This window comes from Physcomitrium patens, chromosome 15 (genome assembly GCF_059467195.1).
Source record: "Physcomitrium patens ecotype Gransden chromosome 15, ASM5946719v1, whole genome shotgun sequence".
Taxonomy (NCBI): Eukaryota; Viridiplantae; Streptophyta; class Bryopsida; order Funariales; family Funariaceae; genus Physcomitrium; species Physcomitrium patens.
Genome location: NC_143424.1, coordinates 9,303,225 through 9,327,678, shown reverse-complemented (window position 1 = coordinate 9,327,678; position 24,454 = coordinate 9,303,225). Strand labels below are relative to the sequence as shown.

The 24,454-nt window shown below is 40.8% G+C and overlaps 2 protein-coding genes across 2 annotated transcripts; one reads left to right on the top strand and one right to left on the bottom strand.

Moving 5' to 3' along the window:
• The first annotated feature begins 253 nt into the window (after positions 1-253).
• LOC112292801 (uncharacterized) lies at positions 254-9,278 on the top strand. Its single transcript, XM_024541627.3, has 10 exons — positions 254-373; positions 953-1,197; positions 1,451-3,416; positions 3,730-4,720; positions 4,937-5,042; positions 5,295-5,451; positions 5,787-6,500; positions 6,794-8,188; positions 8,461-8,641; positions 8,762-9,278. The coding sequence occupies exons 2-9, from the start codon at positions 1,117-1,119 to the stop codon at positions 8,574-8,576; spliced, it is 5,526 nt and encodes a 1,841-aa protein (XP_024397395.1). The 5' UTR covers positions 254-373; positions 953-1,116; the 3' UTR covers positions 8,577-8,641; positions 8,762-9,278.
• Positions 9,279-13,073: 3,795 nt separating this feature from the next.
• LOC112292802 (myosin-1) lies at positions 13,074-23,582 on the bottom strand. Its single transcript, XM_024541632.3, has 23 exons — positions 21,423-23,582; positions 21,073-21,174; positions 20,823-20,966; positions 20,442-20,598; positions 20,212-20,239; positions 19,882-20,047; positions 19,570-19,633; positions 19,380-19,393; positions 19,113-19,197; positions 18,875-18,978; positions 18,536-18,674; positions 17,969-18,087; positions 17,613-17,765; positions 17,316-17,405; positions 17,054-17,131; positions 16,676-16,834; positions 16,316-16,498; positions 15,995-16,200; positions 15,540-15,684; positions 15,170-15,299; positions 14,799-14,945; positions 14,385-14,677; positions 13,074-14,268 (listed from the first exon to the last, which is right to left on the bottom strand). Exons 1-23 carry the CDS (start codon positions 22,182-22,184, stop codon positions 13,480-13,482), a joined length of 4,257 nt encoding a protein of 1,418 aa, XP_024397400.1. The 5' UTR covers positions 22,185-23,582; the 3' UTR covers positions 13,074-13,479.
• Positions 23,583-24,454: the final 872 nt, after the last annotated feature.

Here is a 24,454-nt window from a genome sequence, read left to right as displayed (position 1 = left end):
ACAAGACCAGGCTTGTTGCCTCTTCCCGCCAATTATCGCTTTCGCGGCACCCAACCCTCCCCGACCGTTGGTCGCTTGCTCGCCTCGGGCTTGCAACGGACACATTTGAGCGTTGCCCTCCCACGAGTCTGCAGTCACCTTACATCTGTCGTAGGCTTATTTCCAAATTCCTCACATCACTGCTTTCCCGACCTTTGTACGCCGCCCTCATCACTCTCCCTCCAAAGCCCGTTTTCCCTCGCTCTTATTTTCTGAAACTGCGCTCAGTGTCCGTGCTGCTCCTGAGTTGAATTGTTGCAGTGGATCTCCGCCTTTCAGATTTGCAAGCTAAGGAGGCTACTTCGGCATTCTTTTGTCGATTGTAGCGTCTTTGGTGAGACGCCCACCTACTTTGTGTTTGTGTGTTCGGTCTTCTGGAGGCTGAGAGCTGTTTCAGTTTGGGTGTTTTTACCGTTGATTTCTGTTGTTTGTTTCTTTTTGAGTAGATACTTTCTTTTTGACGAGGGTCTGGATCCGCAACTCCAGCGAGGGAACCCCTTCTGGCTTGATAACAAGCGTATGATATATTTTTGAGGTGTGTGTTGTTGTATGCATTGTCGGTTCCTTGGTGCGTCGCGCATTGTGGCCCCTGTTGCTAGGAGTTGTGAGGGTTAAGTGAGTTATGCATCACGAGTTAGGTCATTGATCTTTTTATTTCTTGAACTCAATGCGAGGCTCGTCATTTGGGGATCGATTAGTGTGATTATCTGAGAAGTATGGAGAGTGGTCGTAGTTCGGAGTTACGTGCCACACTTCTGAATTTATGCTGTGTGCTAATTAATTCATGATCTTACTGAAGCAATTTTTCCGTGCCTTTAACATGAATTTTGGGCTTCCTCCGTCAATTGGCAAGAAGTAAGGCATGTTTTTCACTCCTTGTTCACAGAGAGTTTTTTCCTGGTGTTGCAAGCAGAGCTGCATCGGAGTGCTGTAGATATATTCAAGGGATTGGAACTCGAAGATGCCTAAAGTGGACCTTCTGTGAGATTCACGAAATTATGACAGCTTGGATCAAATCTTTGAGTTCTTCTCGGGGTAGATTATTTTGTGATCGATTGACTGTGCTGAATTTGAGTTATGAAGATGGGGTTGTTAGCCCTTGGCCGGCAACGGTTGAAGCGCCTTGCAGTATTGATTGATGTCCAAGTATACGCCCAGGTGCGTGGGTTCAATAGTTAGCAATGCTTATCATTTTAATTTTCAAGGGGTAGTAGATATGTGCTCTCCGGGTCTTAGCCTTCTCCATGCATTGTTGTGAATGTTCCATGTAGACTTACAGCGCCGTTCACTCGGTGTGGATATTATTTGTTTCAGAATAATTTCTGCATTTTCGCATCATCTTTAGACTCAAAGATTTGCCGAGTTGTCCTTTTAACATGAGGATCTAACTAGGGCAACTTCTTGTGAGCAGAGAAACAACAATGCTTCACAGGCGTACGTAAATCTCATCCGTTGCTGTATCGAGCGGATTTTATCAATGTGCAATGATAACAGCACTGGGCATCAGAAAAATGTTAATTGGGGTTTTAAGCTCTTTGATTCTTCATTGTCGCCATTGGCGTCAAGTTCCATGATACAGAGGCTCTTAAAAAAAACAGAAGCGTTTGGGCAAGAGCCTTATGGTCGAACCAAAACTGCTGAGGAAAAACTCGACCTTTTCCAGCAATCACTTTCTGTAGTAGCCACTGAGGTCAGCAGCAAAAGTTGTGATCCATGTCAGCAATCTCGGAGCAAATGTGAGTTCGTAATCAGAGCTCTACAAGAGCTTCTCTCAGACTTCACATGGGATTCTGTATCTATGAGTGATGGATCTTCCTCCGACGAAGACCAGGTCAAGAGAGCCGGTGAATGCCTAGGTGGCTCTGTTTGGAGTACTCAACAGAATTTGGTTGTGGTGTTTTCCCATCTGCCTGACAATATGAAGCAATTTGCAGATTTTATGAACTTGCCTATTTCTCAGTATTCAACTAGGGACAGAGAGATACTGAAAGCCTTCTCATCGAAGATGAAGAAACTACAAGACCCCTTCCGGCAGAAGGGCATTCATGCTTGCTGGATCGACATGCCCCGTGTATCTACATCGTTGCTAAATCAAGGTAAAGGACTGCCTGTCTCAATTGGACCGGACCGAAGACCCGAGAAACAGGAGCTTCATGAGGTCTTTGCACTAGCGAAGTGGAAGTACACGTCAATGGATGCTCTCGCAATTGCCTCGGATTGCATTCCTCTACCCATCCTTTGGTCTTCAGTTGCTTATCCTGATCTGCAAGTTCGACCCAAAGCTCCAAGGTTGCAAGCTAAGCTTCGATTCAGCATTATCGGCAGAGATGGGACACAACTTCAACCCGAAGTGTGTAAGCTGGAGGCGGTCGCACTGGACTCAAATGTTGTTGGCAGTTCTTTGATTAAAGATAGCATATCTGCAGCGTTAAAGTCGGGTTCATCGTCCACGAAAGTTGGAAAGTTGTCGACACCAAAATGCCCGTCCAAAGAAGCACCCGTAGTGAAGATTGTCGTTAAGTCTCTGTTGCAAAAGCAAAATTTACATTTCAGATGTTCTCTACGTTATCTTCTATACCATGGGGTAGGAAACGGAGGCGACTGCACGACTAAGCGCAAGTCGGCATCTGCTGGAAATGGAGTTGAGGAGCCAAATTCCCTCGCGGATGATGCTTCTTACTGTATTAACGGGGTTGACATTCTCCAACAGCTGCAGCAAAACCCGATGGGCTTTGAACCAGGACAACGTACCTGGCAGGTGTTCCTTGTTACCATTGCACGGAAAGGAAGTGTTGCTGAAGTTGATCTCTATGAAGATGGGGTTTGCAGCTCAGCTATCCTTGAGCCTATCAGTGCTGAGTATGCTGCCTTGTTACAAAAGGATTCGTCATCCAGACGCTTGAGCTCTGACTGCACGGAGCAGTTTGCCGTTCAACAGGCTATATCAAAATCATCACCGCTGTTGCTGACTACTGTAGAGAGTGTGAAAGATCTCGACACGCCAGGTAGTGAATGTCCTCGAGCCCAGAAGGATTTGAGGCCCCAAAAACGTCCTGCTGAAGCCATGTCATGTGAAGTAGACCCCCCTGCGAAGAAGGGGAGATATCTAGGTGGGAGTGAACAGATGTCTAACTGCGCTGAGGAGATGAATCCCATCAAGAGGGATGTGTACAGCTGGACTCAACATTGGCGGCATATACTTCGCAGGAGAACGCTTGGCTCTGGGAAGGTCAAAATAGAAAATTCATACTTGCGACCTGGTCCAGGGAAAAAGCCATCGAAAGCCATGCTAATAATCAAATGTTGGTTGGATCAGGTGGCTAAACCTAAGCCCTTGATGGAGCAGCAACCCGCCCCTGTCACACCAGTTCTAACAGGCACGATCTGCTCTTAATGTTTGTGTTCGTTATCTTCATGACATGTCTACTTTTCTCTCTCCACTGAATATAGAGACAGTATGCTGTTGTATGTATGCTATTCTACTGTGTTGACGTAGTTCGCCGTTCAGCATCATCAATGTTGTGAGGTCTAAGCTCTCTTGTTTCACCGCACTTCGGTGCGATCTACCAGCGAGAATTTGGTGCCTCTCTATTTACAGGGCGTAATGGTCAGTCTCGGAAGAAACCTGCATTAGGTTATCGGTTATCTGAATAGTTCCATGGTTACTAACCTTGGTGGTCATGTCAACAGGTCATGCTGAATCAGACGTAGGAGAGAAAGGGGTCGACGGCGGATCCAGTCCAGTTAGATCACCTAAGAATGAGTTAATCCCTTTCAAAGGGAGGGAGCTCTTTTCATCTGTGTTGGATACTGCAGAGGAGGCAGATGCATATTTGTCATCGATTGAACAAATGTTGCAAGATTGCCTACAAAGCGACTCTGGGGATCTGCTGGTATTTGTCAAAGGAATCATGTCTAATGGAATCAAGGCACAGAGTATTCTTCTCTACAGAAACCAAAGTATGGGACTGGTACGACCCTTGAGTGAAAACATACAGCAAATCAAGGATGAGTACATGTTAGTACACGGCAATGGTCAGGGGATTTCAAAGAAAACGGACATTTTGAAACCATTCAACTCTGTCTCTAGCTGCAACTTACCAAGAGTTGAGAAAGCTGAGCACAGAAGTGAAATTAATAGTTCAACTATGCATGACATGTTGTGTTCTGCCTCCGGAGTGATGAATTGTGCCATGCCTGTCAGCAACAGCGTTGATTTTGGAGGAGCGTCAGATGGTGCAGACTGTACAGCAGATAGTAAAGCCTACGTAGGGAAGACGGGCTTGGCACTATGCGTTGCTGGCAGTAGAAACTATCACGAGCCACCGAATGAGTCTCAAATCGTATTAAACTTAGCGCCCCCATGTGATACGGTTGCCAACCAGCTGATGGATAAGCTGCTGTTGAAACCGAAGAAATTGGCTAGAAAATTCACTGACTGCGATTCTAGCAATGCGAACGGCGCGCACATTCGTAAGGAGAAGCTTAGGGCCTATGAATTGCAAATCTTATTCCGAATGGAAATGATTGAGCGTGATTGGGGTCGGCCTTCAGACAAGGAAAAGTCCAGAATCGTGAAGGAAATATGCAGGCTCTTGGATGACATCCAATTTGACTTGGGAGGTGGTGTTTTTGGTGGTGAGAGTCTACACGATTACAGTATTCGAGTAATGTACAACAGGTAACTGAGTTCTTGGCATGAAAACCGCGTACATGAGACAATCGATGGTTTTCATTGTTGTTCCTTGTAAGTTTATTTCCCGTATTGTCGGAACTGAACAAGAAGCGTCTGACTCTTCGGTTGAGGATCGGGCCACGTAGTCTGATGGTGTATCGTAATCAGTTTTAGTTTTTGGAAATTTCTGATTTGCGGTTGTTTGTGCTCCTTCATGTTAAGGTACAAGGAGAGCCTCCCTCAGACAATAGCGGACATTTTTGAGAGAATGGAGTTTAATGGGTATATGGAGGGCGTATCTGATTTGCAACTGGTTCCTGCAGACTCGGTAAGTTCTGAGACCTAGAAAGAGTTTTTACGTTGATTCATAGATTAAGAAAATTGTGTATTTATTATTCAGTACTGCCTCTATTATTTCAGGACTCGAGAAACAGGACGTGCAAGTGCTGATCACATATCATCTAATGTAGATATATACAAGTGTTGATATCATTTCAATTGTCCCGCAGTACGAAAGTGTTATTTTGGCATTTTAACACGTGCCTGAAGTGTTGTATCAATGATGTCTCGTCATTTGTAGATTGTACAGGTAGGAATTCACGACCAAAAAGACTCAGAAGGAGTAGAGATTACGGATCAGTTCGCAACAACTGATACAGTCACCGGATTGATTATTCCTGATGTACAATCCTTGGTAGAAAAAGATCAAAGTGATTTCACTCGCACATCAAGCAAAGGTCAGTACCCTCTGACTATTATTCAGCGGATTCCATTAGTGTCTGGAAACTCGAATTTATGAAATTGTTTAATACATAGCTCTTAGGTTGTCAATTTGTGGGTAGGATGTCTTGTTTCTGCTGAGAGTCCTCACTTTTCGAATTTGGAACAGTTTTATGGCATCATATAATAGTTTGATATTGCATTGTATTTCTTGCTTTTTAAAAAGTTTCTTTTTTTAACCAGTACCCTTGCTTGATGATAGAAAGCTCGCAACTCACGCTCTTCCAAAGAGGAACTTGGTTACCATGCGTTTCATGTCTTGTTTTGATATTGATGTTGTACTTCAATCCAGGTCCGATCAAAAAACGGCGCAAACGTTCTACCCCTATGGACGCCTTCACCCGGGCTAGTGAGAAACGAAAACTGGCCAGCAGGCTCGCCCACTTTGGAGGTCCAGATTCTCTTTCTAGGTTAAAGAAGATCAAACTTCATAACCAACCATCTAGAGCACCTAAGGTCAATAGCCCTTCGAATGATAAGGTGCAATCAAGAGAACGTAATGTGGTGCTTGAGACTCCAAGGTTCGAACGCCAGAAGGAGAGGGAGGAAAGGATTGATGAAGAAGGTGTCGAGTCCATTTCCACGCGACCTTTAACATCGACGTTTGGATTCGGGACGCCGGCAAGAGTATCCAAATGTGTACAGTCGACAACAAGAAAGAGACGACTGGCCTTATTCACTCAAAAAAAACCTCCAGGAAGAGGTTTGCCGCGGATACCACCGGATGTTATGATGGCCATGGCTGAAGATGGAACCTTGCATCATTCTAATAAATCAGATCATCAACGTGTCTCGGAGTTTCGAGCACAAAACGATTGTAACGAGGGTTCAGGTTCCTTGTACATGTCACAAACTTCCCACGAACAGGGTTTGCTAGACTCTATGAACAAGGGGCAGTTGCCAGTGGATACCCGGGAAGATTCGGGAGCAACGACATTTGACCCTGCAGACTTGACGGGATGGGTCTTAAGACCACAGTGTGATCGAAGCAGGCCAGCAAAGAACGGTAGGTCTCTCAATGAAAGGCTCTCTGGTCCGTGTATTCAAATGTAGCTAGCCAGATGGAAAGATATCTTCGAGTACCTGTGTGTATGGAATCAGAGGCTGTAGGCAGCTACTACTATCGCACTCGAAGTTATGAACATTACCTGGTATGAGTGTATTGAGCAAAAATGGTGTATGCAACGTTTAATTCTAGAATCCCCGACCATTCCTTGGTTAATTTCCATTTCCATGCGCAGATAGGTATCGTCATAATTCATGAACTAACCTTGTATGTATGTGTCTCTGGAGACGCAGTTCCAGGAATTTTAGGATGTGCAGGATCAGAGACTCTTGACTCCGCAGGACAGGCGTTATCAATCTCTAAAATAAATGAAGAAAACAGCTGCCAAGCTGCATGTGCTACCCCTGCAGAGGCGGCCGTGAACTATCAAGTTAATGATATAAAACATGCTACATCGGCTGATACCAGATCCGTCCCATCCAGGAGAAATAGACGCAAATCACTGTACACTTCTAAGTCAAGAAAACCAGATGATTTAGCAGTCTTCTCACAGGCTCCTAATTCTCCAACTGGTACTCAAACATTGTCTCTTCAAATCAAGGAACGTAACTCCCCTCGAACTGGGCATGCTACCCAAGATCTAGAAAGAACAGCACAACCATTACGGAAAGCTGATGGTTCTCAGTCGATTGATTTGGCCAGCTCAGAGAACAGGTGGAACATCGAGGATATTTCCTTGTCGTCGCCCACGGAGGAACCAATGAACTGTGTGTCTGGTTTCAAATCTGCTCAGGGCATGGAGGAGGAGACGGAAGTTGCTGAGGTAGCTGAGGAAACCGAGGTGAACAGTTTAAGTTGTAGGGTTGAAAATAAGCATGGGTTTTTACGTGCATCTCATTCTGAGGAGCTTACGTCCAGTTCGTTACCTACGGCTTCCTTTACCAACTGTTCTGAACTGGATGGTGACACTGAGGTTCTATTGCAGACGCAGATTGTAGAAGAGGTCTGGAACCATGAATGTCCAACAGTTTCTAATCTTAGAACTAGTTCTTCTACAAGAATCCCTGATGAGGTAATGCTCTGCTTATCGCCGTCGAAGTCGCTAAACACTTGGGATGTGCCATGTACGGATCTTAGCAAATCTCCGAATTCCGAGCAAGTGGTTCGGACTGGCGCTTCACGAATGTCACCTTCACCTACCAAGTCAGATAGCTTGAGAATTCGGAGCCGGCACGCAGGGTCGCCCTTACTAATCAATCGAACCTCTAAAGTCTGCCGCATTCTATCCTCACCACTGGCTCATAAGCCGGCAATTGAGGATGACTTGAAATCATTGAAAACTTCTGACCTTTCTTCAGAAGACCTAACTGGGGACCTTGATTTTTCTCAAGTTATCAACGAAATTTTCCAGTCTACGAAGGGCACTGAGCGAAAGTGTGTTGATGAGCAGCAAGAACTTACTGTTCATGAGGACGTTGATTGGCTCGATGATTTGCCAGAGCTTAATGGAGTTTGGAGTCCGATACCACGGTTGAAACCAGAAGCAAGGATAGGCACCAGCTATCCTACATCCCTCCAACGGAAAAAAGTGGAACTTGACGAGGATCCAAGTGCAATTATTGCAGGCGGGAGCCCGATCAAGTTCTCTTCACCAACATTGAATAAAAAGTTTAGCCGTTCTTCAGTAGGTAAGTCCGCAGCGTTTGTTCGTCATTTCCAAAGTGGCGTTCCACCCCGAGTTGTGTCCACATCTAAAGGAGCTCTTCTTGATAATGTTCTCTTCCCCTTGTCATGAGGACGTAATAGCCTGATTGGACCTTTGTCACAAGCAGAGGTGATCAATGCGACAAATGTCATTCTGAGCTTCGTTACTTTTAAAATTACCTTAAATTTAAAATTGCCAACTGAATAGCCCAGCTTACATCATGCTTACTTGGGGCATTGGACTTATCGCATGCAGAATCTCCAGGACAGTACATGCTGTCTCCTGATGCTGTAGGAAACTCCAAGAAAAGACTTCGGAGCACCACTGCTTCTCCCAAACAGAGCAATGCTAAAATGCTAAGATTCTCTTAGAAGGAGCGTCACCCTACGTTTACCATCACCTAATCTAAACTTCAATCGTGATTCAACATGTCAAGGTGATTTTTTCTACTTGTAGACAGCAACGGCTCGTCTGATGTGTACACTTGTTTAGGAAGGTGATATGTTTTCTAAATTCCAAACGACATGATTGAAATTTCCGAATTTTACTGTGGCAGGAGATGAACAGAGTGCTTACTGTACAGGTAGGGTTTCTCGATGGTGTACATTTCAGCTGTATCCTTGTCAGTCGCTGATAAGTTGAAAGAATTCCGTCTGCCGAACCATTAGGACGCACTGTGTCAGCTGGAAGTTTTTTCAGATCATCGAGACGCTAGAATTCTGAAGGTGAGCGTCGTATGCTTCGTCCCTACCAAGCAGTGACCCCACCTCCACGTGATCACGAAGCAACTTCAAGCTGCAGAATTTGTTCATTTCCAACTTCTTTATCATAGATATGACATGTGGTCATCAGAAAGTGAATCGATAGCTTTTTGCAACACGATCTCTGTGGGTTGCAATTGCCTCATGTAAAGCTTTTGCGGCTCCATATCAACGAGATGGTGCCAGCAGTTTAGGGTCCCTATCCACAGCACTTTCGGGGTGCAATTCTACGTTGGAACACATCATGTATCAATTCCCATTGTATTCCAACTATTCAATCATTTCTGTTTTCATACAGATCTTTGTACTCAATCCTAATCTTTCTGTGATAGAGCGTGTGATTACAGGAAACTGAGTGTTAAAAATGTGCTGTCCATGCTTGGCAATGGTGATGAATTGGTTCAAGATAACATTTACATATGGATCTGTGTGAAAATGATTATGAAAGAGCTTACATTCAACCATTAAACGTAAGCGTTTGACACCACCAGAAGTTCTACCATGGGACTTTAAAACTGAGATTTTATTGATACTATTTGAAGTAAGAAATAGCATTTTAATAAGACAGAATTAACAATCAACTGTATATTTGCGAACAAGTATGAACTTATCTGCTTAATCAACAAACATATAGCGAATGTTATTGTGTTTCTTCATTACTTATTGATTAAAATGCAATTTAACAAATATTTTAATATATTCTGGCATGTTCAGCATTCATAGGTTTAGGATTTTGAATTTATTAATTAAGTATCATAAGTTCATAACAGTTGGGTGATTAGGTAATGTTGATGATCCAGAATTCTATTGAAGAATCAATAAATGCACATCTTTTTCCTTTTAATTTTAAACATAATGAAAAAAACATCACAGCATCATGGAGTAGAGAGTCCTTGATGCGGTTAATGTGATCTTAAAACATTGATCAAATTATTAGAATGTAATAAAAGGTAAATATATATATATATATATATATATATATATATGAAAGTAAAGGATGAGTAAGTTCTAAAGTCGTATAAAATATTATATATATATATATATATATATAGGTTTTTTTTCTTTTTTTTTTTCTTCTAATTGTTGTATAATCTTTTCCACAACTTCCTATCTTTGGCTTCAGAATGGTTTTAGAACTTAGGTTCAAATTCCATGTGAGTCATTTTTTAATTATTCAGTATTTTTATAAAACATTAGAAAAAATTGTATGAACCTATAAATATATTGTAACAAACTTGCCATATTAAAAAACTTTACACCCACATGTATGTACACAAATATTTATTATATATACATACATATTTATAACATTTTTACTAATAAAAGTTATTAAAATAGTCCAAGACTTGCATAATAAATACTATTTTTCTTGTAATCATTCTAGTAGATTACAAATATTTGGATTTAGAGAAACATATTTTATTTGCTATAAGAGATATTATATATGTTAAAATAAAATAACTTGATATATTTTAATTTTTATTTAATAGCATCATTGTCTACTTTCACAAATATTATAAGTTAATTTTTAGTCTTTTAGCTTGTTTAAACTATTGCACCATTCAATATCAAATAATAAAAATTTAATATTGTATAATATATTAATATAAAATATCAAATATTATTGATAATTTTTTTTAACTTTTAAAATCCAACTAGTTTTGCTAATTTATTGGCATGTAATGCAAACATAAAAATCTACTATATTTATAAGAGCATGTATGTTTTATGATTATATTATATGGTTGTTATAAGTAAATTTCTTTGGTGGACAAGTCTTTATGCTCTACTTGTGGATGATAACCACTCAAACAAAATTCCATCCACAAATTGAAATTTAAGGATAAGACTTTGCATATAGATTATTACCGGCCAACTCTCTAGATAACAAGCCATGCATAAAACCTTTCTTCTATTGATTGATTTTTTTCTCACCCAATTTAATAAGTATTAACTATACTTTGCAAGGGAGTAGCATGCTTTAAAACTTGGTAGATCAAGAGCTTCACCTTTCATGGTGCTAGCAATTATATAAGCAAGTTGACAAGAAATATTTTTTTAAAAAAATTCTTCCACCCATTTTTAGGCCAATATGCTACATTCATGCCTCTTTTGCTCTAGGACATTGAGCTAATTTAAAATTTCAATATCTACCCATTTGCTTGAAGTCTTTGAACTAAATGAATATATTTTTTTTTATTTAAATTTATTATCTCAAGTACATAGTCTAGGAGTGGATTTGTCCAAGCATAATCTAATGGCTAAATAAAATGCATGCATTGAATAGAATTGTTTTTTACTTTATTAATTATTTGTAAACAAAACATAATTAATCATGCTAATATATATATATATATATATATATATATATTTTTATCTTTAATCATTTACATATTATTTTTTTATTTTTTGTTGCAATAGTATTTTATTAAATTACTATTAAAACATAAAAAAATATTTTTTGATGCACGATAATTTTAAAAGAAAAAATTAATTAATGAAGAAATAAGTTTTTAAAAATTTCAATCAAGTATTTTTATTCTTTTAATTTTTTTACAATACCTTGTAAAGAATTAATGAAATACCTATATTAAATTTAAGAATATATATTGTACTGATAAGATTTGCATTGACACTCAAAACATCAACAAGGTAATAATAAGTTTCTAAAGTTCCATTTTTTTCAAAATATTTTTAAATATTTTTAAAATTCTATTATAAAATTTTAAAAAATAAACAAATAAAAGTCAAAGTTGTGGTATAAACTTTTTGTTGACAAAAATGCTTATTGGCATATTTTTAAACTTTTAAAGTTTAGCATAGATAAATCTTAATTCTACCGACCTTTGCAAATTTTTGTAGCTTGATTATTTTTGTGGCAATGTTTTGTAAAATTAAAAAAATAAAATGTTAGAGTAGAGTGAATATGTGGGGTGGTTAAGATGGCTTGGGTGGATCTTTTCTTAGAACCATGCCATAGTAATTTTTCTTCTTCATCCATAAATAGAGTTGTGGCAATTTTAACAAAGTTTTTAAATGCTTACTCTTGCCCTTTCACCCTTGCTCATCCTTGCCGACAATGATTGATCCTAACTTAGGGCCAAGAGAAGCAAAGTCCAAAAGGACTAAGACAAAGATTAAAGAGAGAGGATTAGGGAGAAGCAATTCAGCACTAAGAGAATCTACAGAGTTTTAAATCTAGTGCACCAACTTTTCAAAATGCTCACATTGGTCTCTAGTCTTACACTATTTATATTAATGTGGATACTTCTCAATTTTATATCTATGGTAAAACCAAGATTGGTACACAGATGGATGAAAGTTTGTAATAAAAGTCCTCTTCTAGGGGTGATTTTGCTAGAAGGGGTCAAGACTTGCTATAAAGATGGAAAGAACAAATATGGGTCAATTTAAGATTTACTTAGGTTGATTTAACATTCTCCTTATTTTATTGCATTGATGATTATACGTATAATTTTAGGCACGAATATTCCAATACCTCTCCTTAACTATTTTGGTATCTTGGAGTTGGTTGTTAGTTTCTTTGAGAATATAAATTATTTAATCACAACTAATCCTCTTTTTTTCTACTCATTCACTCCCAAACAGCCACTATTGAACTATGAAGGATACCAAAATATGCGGGATACCAAAATAGTCAAGGAAATACCCAAATATCTACTCCGTTCATTTTTTATACTTTACTTACTAACTTGTTTTGTTTGATCAATGATGCAAATAATTTCATATTTCTACTACTAATAGACTAGTGAAAAACTGCATGAATGAAGTACAATATACAAGATTTTATTCCATATCTCGCACTTCTATCATGTGAAGAAGTGCAATCTCCCCAATTTCAATTTTACCAGTTTCAAATGAAAATCTAAATTTGTGGGCTACAGAATCTTGTCCTGAAACTGAAGGACAAGTGGATTGCAATTCCACAATGGCAGCAAGTATACGATGGCAAACAACTCTGTACTTCAATTTCAGAGTTCATAACTCTTATATTTAAAGTAATGAAAAATGCATTGCCAATCCGAGGTCAAGCCAACTTCAGAACATCAAGAACAAAAGTGAGCCACGGAGCCACACAAATAGATATATATATATATATATATTTATTAGTGCCCTTATTCGACAACGGAGGGAAGCACATGAATGCCTGCTGTGGAGGATATCCTTTGCACCCTCGAAACCCCAACATCACTTCGTTACTTCCTCACAAGTTAGAGAAGATGTACTATTCCTAATGGCCAGTTTGAGACCATGTTCGCCCCCACCAAGCTTTAAAATCTAGGGTGTAAGCTTAAAACTTTGTGGGCAGCACAAGTGTCGCTTTCTTGACAAGTTGAATCGAAAAGCAAGCTTGCAGCACAGGAGCATTCTTTGCTGCAAAACGGCGCTCAAAACATCAAAAATGTGCTTTGAGATGGAAACGCCCAGGTCTCACAGAAAAGATCCGAAGTTGTCCAAATAGATAGAATGCCAGATGGTTTCCGGAATGAATTCAAGGGGGTGTGATTTGTTTCCCCAGTTTAACCCAGTGCCATTTTTTCCCTCGGATCCATTTGTCGCTCGAATCCGTGTGACCAAGTTTGCTGAGCACCGCCTTGGTCTCACGCAACCTCACCTTGAAGTCTTTCTTCCACGCATCGAATCTAGTTTTGAGTTTTCGGAGCTCGTCTTCAGGACTCAAATGCGCCGTAGTCTGACCAGACTTCACTTCCACAAGGAAGTCGATGTCGTCGGTGAAAACTTGCTTCCGATGGTCGAATTCTCGGTCCAATTGGGTTACATATGAATGCCCAGCAGCCACCTCACCCTGGCTCGAGCCAAGTTCAGATCCTGCATGCAAGAACTTGTTGGAATTGTTTTCTACATTCTCCGGAACTTTCGCCGCTTCGTCATCCAGATCTTGTATAACTTTGTGAAATTTCTCTTCCTCAGTAGGAAGCAGAGGCCGAGTGTTACGGTTGTGTTTCCCAGCTACAGTCTTTTGGTCCTCAGAGCCATCTTTAGAAGAAGTCTGCAAGGTGGCGCTCTCTTCAGTGGCAATACTCTTCTTTGCAGCTGCTAAGCTTAGCTGCAATGTAGACATCTGCTTTTGCCACATCTCCTCCATAGATGACATCTTGGCTTCATATTCCACCCATTGATTCTCGTAGTGTTGGATCCTCTGTCGCAGTAGCGCGTTGTCTTCCTCTTTCTCTAGAAGGGTTCTCTCCGCAATCACCGCCCTCTGTTGCAGCTCCAAAATGTGAGAAGGTCTCACCCTGATGGTTGATTCATTCTGTTCCTGTACACAAGCAGGCACTTAAATGTAAGAAATAAACATATCAAAAATAATTTCCATGTTCAACGAGTACATGGCTGGTCACAGAAATAGTAGAAGACAAGACAAGAAGGATTTGCCTCAGATTCAGGAGGTTTCGTTGTAATCGTTTCACATATCTCCTTGATGCTTTCTTGCTCTTCATCAGCTGATCCAGTACCCTCCTCCGCTTGTCGCCTCATCCTGACTTCTTCTTGTAAGACGGCTTCGATACGTACTTTTTCCTCGGCTGCCTCTTTTTCCTGAATCTCGGCAGCCAATTGTAACTCAGACGCCCTCTTCTCCTCGGCCAACTTTCTTTCTACGGCTCTCTTCTCCTCGGCCTCTTTCTGGAGGTCGTTTAACTGTCCCTTGGCCAACGACATGCGCACCACTACAACGTCCAAATAGGTATTAGAAGATGAACAAACCGAATTAAGTTTTCTATCAGAAACTGCAAACTCGTGGGTTGGGTTAACTAAAATTAAGGAAATGATTCGGTTAACCATTGGTACCTGATTGGATCAGGATAACCTTCTCCTTCTTAGCTTGATATGCACAACGTGCAATCCACCCCCGGACATTCTTTTGAATGAACACAACTGCTCTGTGCCGTTCTTTTCTTTTCTCGAAATGTCTTCTTGCTATAGCCGCTCTTACCACTACACACGCAGAAAGTCTTCAGTAAACACGTTCACGTCATTCAGAAATACGCTGTGCTCTGTAGCGAGTATACTCAAAACGATTTAAATTAATATAGACTAACGCATGCATAAAAATCTTCAGCAAGCCAATAATTGTGTCAAGAAGAAACCATAGCTCATCAAAAAAAATACAGTGAAAAGATAGTCTTTGCGACGAAAGGTCTAAAAGGTTGCACACTCACAGGATTGCAAGAAAACTACTGCCTTGCGCTTCTTTTTGTACTCACGTCGAACCTTGTACCCTTTGTACACAGCTTGGGCTCGGTCAATACTGCGGAGAGTTCTTACTCTCACATCCTCCAGCATTCCAATCTGCGGGACAAAATATTGCAAACAGAATTCAGCATCAAACAATCGAAAGATGCAACGATTAAGCTTCCAAAACAGCTTCAGCTCTGTAAAAAGTTCCAACACAGAAAGTGGAAGGCGTATTTAGGAAGCATCGATATTGTAAAGGATGTGCATCAGAAAACATAGTCAGTTTGTGCAATAAAGTCACTTATGGTAATACCCCCAATGCGACTGAAGAGTTATGTATCGAAAAAGAATTACCTGTCCAGCGCGGAAAAATAATTTGGTAATACCAACTTGATACATTTCGGAAGTGATAAACTTCCTGAAATGCTCAAGAATAGCCACGCATACGCTCAACACATCCTCTTGTTCAGAGACGTCTCTTGGAAGGAGGAAAGCATATCTACAATGCAACAAAGGCAATGCTATCATCTTTTACTACCCACGTTTGAAACCACAGATGCACATCCACGACTGCAATAGAGAGAAAATTAAATTTTCCAGCTTTTTTTTTTTTTTTTTTTTTTTTTTTTTTTTTCTTTTCATTCTCAGGTAAGGAACGCACTCTATCCAGTCTAACTCCAGATAAACTCTACCTCGTATACTTGTGAATCATTATGGACAAGGTAGAAATAAAATAATCTCAACTAACACATAAAACAACACTTCAAATCTGAGGCATTACGAGGTTCAAAGTTGGGACTCGTATCAACCTGCTCGCAAATTCATTATGAGTATACCGAGTTGGGTAACCAGAGCGAGAGATGCGGACCACCTCCAGGACTCCACAACAACGAAGCTGCTGCAGGACCAGTTTCTGGTCGATGACATTTGGAAGCTGCTGGGTATTTGGTTTGATGCACCGTATAAAATGAGGTTCAGTGGCCTCCAATCTTTGCAGAAGCTTGTTCAATTGGCCCTGTAATTACATAAGTTGCTGTTACAAATCATGGTTTACTTTCCTATTACAAGAAACCTAACACAATACAGAAACCCATAAAGTTCTGGCAAGTGTAGTGTAAGAAGCAGCAAACCTTGAACTTGGATGCAACACTTTGCTTTTGATATTCTGAGCCATTGGACTTTCCAGACCCTTGACCAGCAGATGCTAGAAAATCAAAAATCAACGCACAATCACATGACTCCAGAAGCTCCACCAGGTCTGCATGTAGTAAGTCTCTATTCTTCTCAAGAAACCCATCCGCCTCATAGAGCACCTAAAAACATATCACGACATTAAAACGCTCAATAAGATCCACAAGAGCCTATTGATAAAATAGAGTGCCAGCATCAAATCTAAAGCCCCACCATTGAACTTGAAATCACTGGAAACCTGTGTAGAACTCAATACCTCGAAACTTCGAAATTAGACTAAGTGTTCAAAAGCGTCCTACCTCTCCAGCATAGTGGTAAACACGAAATTTTTTGTCCCGCTCCCCTCTGAAAGAAGCATTTTTTTTCAGATGATCCTTCAACTTATTCGCCAGCGTAAAATCAGTTGCTCGTGGAAACATACACTCCTCATCAAGTAACGATATTAATCCCACAGGTCTCTGCAAAGTCGTGAGCCAAAATATTAACATTTCAGTTCAGTGGCTTATAGTTAGAAGATAAACACCAAAGAGTCCCACACAGCATGTTGATGTTTCAAAAATTAAGTGAAGAATATTGAAAATCTAGCTATATATATGGTTGTGGAGTTTATAGCCGTGATACTAAATAAACAATCGCGAGGAGCAATTTCTTCCAAAGTTGATAAGATGAAAACTCACCTTCTCGATAAGATCAAGGCATTGTTGATTGTCTTGAAATTCTATTCTGGTCCAATCAATATCTTCAGAAGTATATTCCTAAATAATTATCACAAGAAGCCATAAGATGTGAACATTTAGAATCCGTTAGAAAACGGTCGCCGCAGTAAGTAAGAGAAAAGCAAGAGCTGTCCTCACCCAAATCCAATGTAACGTGCTTGACGTAAATAAAAAGAAAAGCCAGCTATATTTACCAACATATCTAAGTTCCCTTTAAACGTACTTCTTGTTCGAGCTTAAAAAGATGACGGTTGAAATGCTGCTGCAGCCTCTCATTTGCATAGTTTATACACAGTTGCTCAAAACTATTTCTCTGCAAAGACCGACACAAGAATCAAGATACGTTAGCTTGCAATCTGCAAAACTGTGCAAGATCAAAAGATGGTTTTAACATCAAAAAAGCTCGACAAGAGTCCAATACAGCAAACCGTGGGAAGTCGGGGTCGAAACACCAATGACACTAATGCCAAATGGTTGTGTTAGAATTTTGAATGCATTGGAAGGAGCGAAGAAAAATTACCTTGAAAGTTTCAAATCCATAGATATCCAGAATGCTGATTGATCTTCCAGTTCGCAACTTGCCAGCTTCCAGTGATTTGTTTACACGTTCAACCAGCCAATCAAACAAGTAGGAGTAAATTGCTTTAGCAAGCGCATCTCTTGAGTCAGTTGCCTGGAACGAAACATGAGTAAGAATGGCGTATTTAAAAAGACATTGTCATCCTGCACTTAAAGAAAATTCAAGCTATACTGAATTAGCATTAACATTTCGACTGTAGTGCACGATCCCAACCAAAGCTTAAAGCACATTCCAAACTAACACTACTAAAGCAGAACCCTGAAATCTCGCCCAATTAAAACAAGAAAGATAAGTACCTGAGAAAGTGTCAGTCTCTGTACAATAGTATCACCCCCTGCACGGATCCTCCGACTGTATAATGCTGTTACAAGTTTATCAACCTCGCAACCCAACAAGGCTGCTGCTATTTCCACAGCTGCTTACAGATTTACCAAAAGTTAGAACTTCGTAAAACACTGCAAAATCGTTTGCATCATCATCCTTCAGAACCAACTACTCACAGGACATAGTAATAGTAGGTGCTTCTCGGCAATGAAGGTGCTTCTCGAAAACATGATGGGTAAAGATGACCTATCCAGATTAATATGAACATGAACCAACTACACAGTCCTATGAAGTCATTCATGCCAAATAATATCCCCAAACACCCATAACAGATCTACTGCTTGAATACTCACTGTACCTCTTTGGATTCCGTAGGCCTCAATCACGTAGAACCTCCTCAACTAAAATCATATTTGAAAAAATAGATTGCTCTATTTTCTAAACACGATGCTGAAACTGTGACCGGTATTCAGATACCAAAATGGATGGCAACAAACTAGAATATGTTTCCAAGTGGTTTACAAGGTAAAAAAAAGGACCTTCATTGTCCACAACCACGACATGATTATCAGGCTCTGAAACGCGAAACACAATATTTCCAAGCCATAGGACGGCGGAGAGCAGTTCAAAAACTTTCTGCTGATCTTCTTTACAAATTTGCACCACGTTCATGGCTTTCTGCAAAAAACAACCCAGCAATACACCTTGATATGGGCATTCTAAGAATAATAAAATGAATTTACTGGAATACTTGGTTGCATTAAACTCTAACTTGTAGCTTGACAATTCATGGCAAAAGGATTCTCTAGCTGGACAAAAGAAAACCAATTGCTGGTATTATGTGGGACATGCAAGTTTCAGCTGTAGACAGCACGCACCCTCAAACGTTGGAATTGCTCCGCATCATCAACATTATCGATAGACATACAGCTACTTTGGCTTAGATACCGATACTCCTTGGCGGATCTTAGTCTTAGAAGATCTGCTCAAAAATCACATAAGGTTACAAATTCCAGCATCAGTTAATGGAGGAGACTAGGCAATCAACTATGGATATAATAAATTTGTAATTAGAAAATTGAAAGGACACCGAGACACAGCAAGAAAACGTCCTACCTCGTAAAGATTCATCAGCTCCAGCACACAGTTGATAAAAAACGTGATATGACCTTTCACCTTCTGCTTGCTGTACGACTCTCGACTACAAACGAAAGAAGTTGCACCACTTAGCAATCATGGATAAAAGATAAGAAATGATAAACGGTTTCGTTTGATGTCAACATCCCACCCCCTATCTCCAAAAATACACACAAAAAAATTGCCCACAAAATCATAGAATTCAATTTTGGACCAACCATAGAAGTACTGTAAGAAAGTGCTTACCTTCTCAAGCAAATCTTCTCAACCAGAGATAGTATCACAGGTCCAACGCGACATCAACCAAAGAAATTAAGGTAAGAAGCTTGATATGGTGGAGAACGTCATAAAATTAAAGCTTGGCGTTCAGAAGCAGAAGTTCATTGTGAGCAAACCAAAAATAAAAGAATAAAAATAACACACTTTGGATCCTTACATGTTTCAATAATTGCTCCACATATTTTCCCACTTTCGTCAAAATGTATGTCAATGAGCTTTCCCTGGAAAAACAGGCAATGCTATCAACAATTGCCGCTATCAAGTGCAAAATTCATGATGCAAAAGCAATCATAGTATGAACCAAGTTCAACACCCAGAAAAGTTTCGGAAGATGAAAGTAGCAATTTTTAATGTTCTTTCGTAACGATCATAAACGTCGGGACCTATTTACAATGATGTTTTCATTATTATCGAGTCACTTAGCTTGGATGATCATACACAATGTGCGTTACCAAAAGCATCAACTTACAAAGCGACTCGAATTGTCATTCTTTGAAGTTTTTGCGTTGCCGAAGGCTTCTAAGATTGGGTTGGTTTGCAAAATTTCATCTTCTATCCCACTACCTCCTCCTAGAGCAGCTAAATACTGCATGGCAATCTTTGCCGTTTCTGTTTTCCCTGCACCACTCTCACCACTGTACACAAAAAATAAGCATGTTGTTTTCATGAGATGACCATTGAAGAGAATACTAATAACTAGTGTTTAAATAAATGCAGATTCCGGCCATTCTTTAAATTAAAAAAATTGAGATTCTTCTTTGGAACAGAACAAAATGTAGAACAAAGATATACAAATTACCTGATAATAATGGACTGATTAATCCCCTCTGCAGAGACAAAAGCAATAAAAAATAATGATAAGTTATGGACCCAGACAACCACAGTGATATAAACAGTTATTAGTGTGACCGTGTAAGCTTGCATTATAACGACATTGTCATGGAAAAGGTACCCTAAGGCATTACGTGACTTTCAACCACAAAACGAGTTTCAATCCTAAAACCAATATAATTGAAAAATAATATACACCTTTCATCATTGCGCCAAAGGCACTGCCAGCTATCATATAAACATGAGGCTGAGAGCTTGCAGAAGTTCTATCCCGATAAGCTTGCATTATATCCTCTCCATATATATGAATTTTCTTGAACGGATTAACCGCAATCAATACAGGACCAGCCTTTGTCTGCAATATCCCCGGTATAATCAATATTAAATTGCAGTTTGCAAAGGTCGTGCTGGAAGATACTTACAATTATTCCCACATGGGAGTGCTAATAAACAGTAAAATATTTCGAGCAAAGACTTCTAGTTCAGCACAAGAGAGCTTGCGCATACAGACTCTTCATGATAGGAATCAGTAAAAGCCACCATCTGCAACATAGTCACAGTTAAAGGGCTTGCACTTACATATATCTGATCTTTCGAATATCGGTAATCCAAGTCATGGAGAACAGAAGGCTCGTTGAGGTAGCTCAACTTTATGAGGTCATCCACTCCCTCCAGAAAGGCGGGGTTTGCAGGTAGCAACTTTGTTACACTCACTTGAATCTCCTGTAACGCAGCATCCATTCAATCAGGAATTCAAAATTCTCTTCAATAGAGTGCTAAGCAACATAAATCAATAAATGAGAAGTTAAAAATTAAGAAATACTCGTACCTCTCGATCAGAGGTCCAGACAACAGCCTCCGCGTCTTCGACAGATATAATGGTTCCACAAATCCATATATTTTCCGAGGTCAAGCACCATACTCGCAAATTCTGCAAAATGAGGCTCATACGTGTAAGCACGATAATGATCCAGAACATTCTTATCAATTTCGATTCCTAAAAATAGCACAACATGTTCAATATCAAATCAGTATTAGCTTTAATCTCCGAGCTTGCTTCATTGAGAATTGCACTCTGCTCTTAGCAAGTCTCATTCATATTAAGATTGCTACAGATATACTGATTTTACAAGTACTTTAAAAGGAAATGATAGGTACGAGCCTGAACTGTCCGTGTACCTTTCTTAACCGTAATACTCCATCGTCGATCCATTTCCTGCTTGGTGCAGGTGAGGTAGGAGTACGAGCTGGAGATTGTAAGCTGGGAATTTGAAGCAAAGCAAGCTGTTCAGGTGGAAGGGCAGAGAAATCTGATTGCTCCACCGCAGCCCCATCATCAACAACAGACCCATTTGCAGTCCCTCTCACATCAACCAAAAGCTTGTTAGAATGCAATTCTGCTTCTTCCTCGCCCACCCTTTGCTTTCCAACCGAGATAGCAGCTGGGTTGGTCAATGAAGCTGTAATTTCTTGCGACTCCGACATTTTCGTGCAGTTCGTAGCAGTCACATTTGTCTCAAAAGCCATGTGACCATTTTGAAGTGCCTGATCATCGGGGATTACGATTGCTGGAGGATGATTAACAGGTCGTTCCTGGCATCTCTCGGGTTTGGATACCTGGTCATCATCTACATCCAAGCAATCTGTTACAGGACACAAAACTGTGTTTACAGCAGGAGCATCCACTGCAACGTCCCCCTGGACTACATCAACGGATCTTTCGCTAGACGAGATGAGCTTTACCATAGCTACAACTTGATGTTTCCTTGCACGTACAGAGGATGGTAGTCGAGCTCGAGATGCTGGCCTCACAGGAAGAGGGGGTGGCCTAGCCTCCTCTCCATTGTCCATAGATTCTTTCTCTTGCTTGTCATCCGTTCTAAATAAATCCAACATCTCTTCTAAAGTGCTCCGAGGACCGGAGCTCTTTAAAGGAAACATGGTACGAATAACCTATTTTTCTTGCCGAATTTCAAACTTTACGCATCTCCAGGTGCCTAGAAACATGCCCACGAGAGCTTTTGTCTTGGAAAACGTGAAAAGAGCGTTTACTCATCAGATGATCGGCGAGCAAGGAAAGGTACTCTATGCTTGGTGAGGGGCTTTGCTCACGGATTTAGACATTGGAGAGGCGTCTGACGATGCCCCCACACCGAGAGCGAATCAGCTGCATCCTCAACCATTGCCCAGACCACGGACCATTCATAAATGGCATCTTCTTGCTCCACAATGCACCAGTTCGGTGCACGTCTCCAGTTCCCTATTCTAATTCTCCCGGGAGGCTCATGCATGCTGCCCACCACTACCTCCCAAGTCCTGTTTGTGTTGAGAAAGCTGAAATCGCGCAAGCTCGCCCTAAATTATCACGAATTAGCTCCACTTCATCCCAAATTCGCTTCGCGCAACCTAACAGTCATGCTGCTTCCGGTCCGAGCACACAAATCCACAGCACAAATCCAATGCTCATCACAGCTCCCGAGGCTCCCCCATTCAAATCCACAGCAGTCAACTCCCAGGGGCTCCCTTGTCGGTTTAACCTAGATCTTGACCTCCCCACAACTGCACGACACTTAACACTCTCTCAACTCTCTGCACTCATCGTGGCTGACCTTACCTAGGTTCCCAAGGACCAAATTCTCGCAACTCTCTAGTTCGAAACCATTCGAGCCTCTATATTCGAGATACAACTCCAGACCACTGCCTCGGTTAACCGCAAGACGCTAAGGATCGGAAAAACGCATGCGACACGAGAGAGAAAAACAATAGGGAGCAGCCAAGGGATGGAAAACAGAAAGAGAATAGAAACTGCGAACGTAAGCCCAAGCTCGCCCTACAGTAACTCCATCATAGACCTGTTCCTCCGACGAGCGGGCATTATCCTAGGTATGATCTCAGTCACTCCGCCCATAGACATTCCCTCCACTCTCCCTCCCTCCCTCCCTCCCTGCCTCTCGGCTATCTCTTGCTTAGTCTCATCACTCCCAACTTCAAAATTTCTACCTCACTCGAGGCTGGCTTTTCTGGGTGCAGGAATTTTTTTCAGCACACTGACGTACGATTCATTTGACTCTTGGACAAACATGTTGCGCCAAAATTGTCTATTCCGGATATGTCTTATCGGGGGCACTCACTTCGAAAGTCGGGAATTTAACCGGCGTGAGTGTACGAGGCTGCCATGCGGCGACTAATCACAGCCGTGCGCCTCGATGACATCTTTTCGAGAGTCGCGCCTGTGGACCTCGGAGCAGCAACACCGAATGCTCCTACAACAATGCTCTTGGTGTGCACGGCGTACGTCTCCACAAGCACACCATCATGATGGAAACCTACGCATTATCCTGCACTGGGCAACGCAATTCCTACAGCCAGCCAGCCCAGAGAGAAAGCGAGTCCGGGAAAGGGAAGGAAGACGGATTTCACTGTGCAGACGACGATGGGTGGCTATGGCGTGAAGGACTGACTGTTTGAAATCCACTCCGGACTCCCTTTCAGTTTGAAAATTCACGGCTGTCTTCATGCTCTTCTGACTGGGCACTTTCGGCATGAGCCAAAGTGAGGGATTTATTATTAATATAGCTCCCCGCCTTCGCTGTGCCGCCTCACCGCCCTCTTCCTGCTCTGCCCGGTCACGGGGAAACCCCTTTCCCGCCCCGCCCCCCCACGACCACGCTCCCGGATATAGGACCCCACTATGGATGAATGTACGAGCGTATCACATTCGTTCAAATATGGGCTTCGAAACTACATGTGAATGAGGTGTGGTTCGTTGATTTGGATTTGTTATTAAAAGGTCATGGCACTTATAATACTTGCAATCTAAGGCAATAGTAATAATATAATGCATATGTGTATATGTAATTAGTTCATTCATCCCCATTGGGTTTCTTGTTTGATGAGGCCAAAAATGTATATTTTTATGTGTAAATAAAATAGTATATATTTATATATATATATAAGAAATTATTGAATTGATACAAGTATTCATTAAATTGATCCACCCATCATCACAAAATTCTCCACTACTCAATCCACATTAGTCAAAAACCAATGAAAAAAATGGTTGGATCCTCAACCAAGGGTGGATTTAGTAAATGCATGGGTTTTTTTAACAATTCCCATATATATCTCAAAACAGGGTGAAGAAAAAAGAATTAAAAGAAAAGAAAAAAGGGAAAAAAAGGAGAGGAATAATCTACTGTCAAACCTCACTG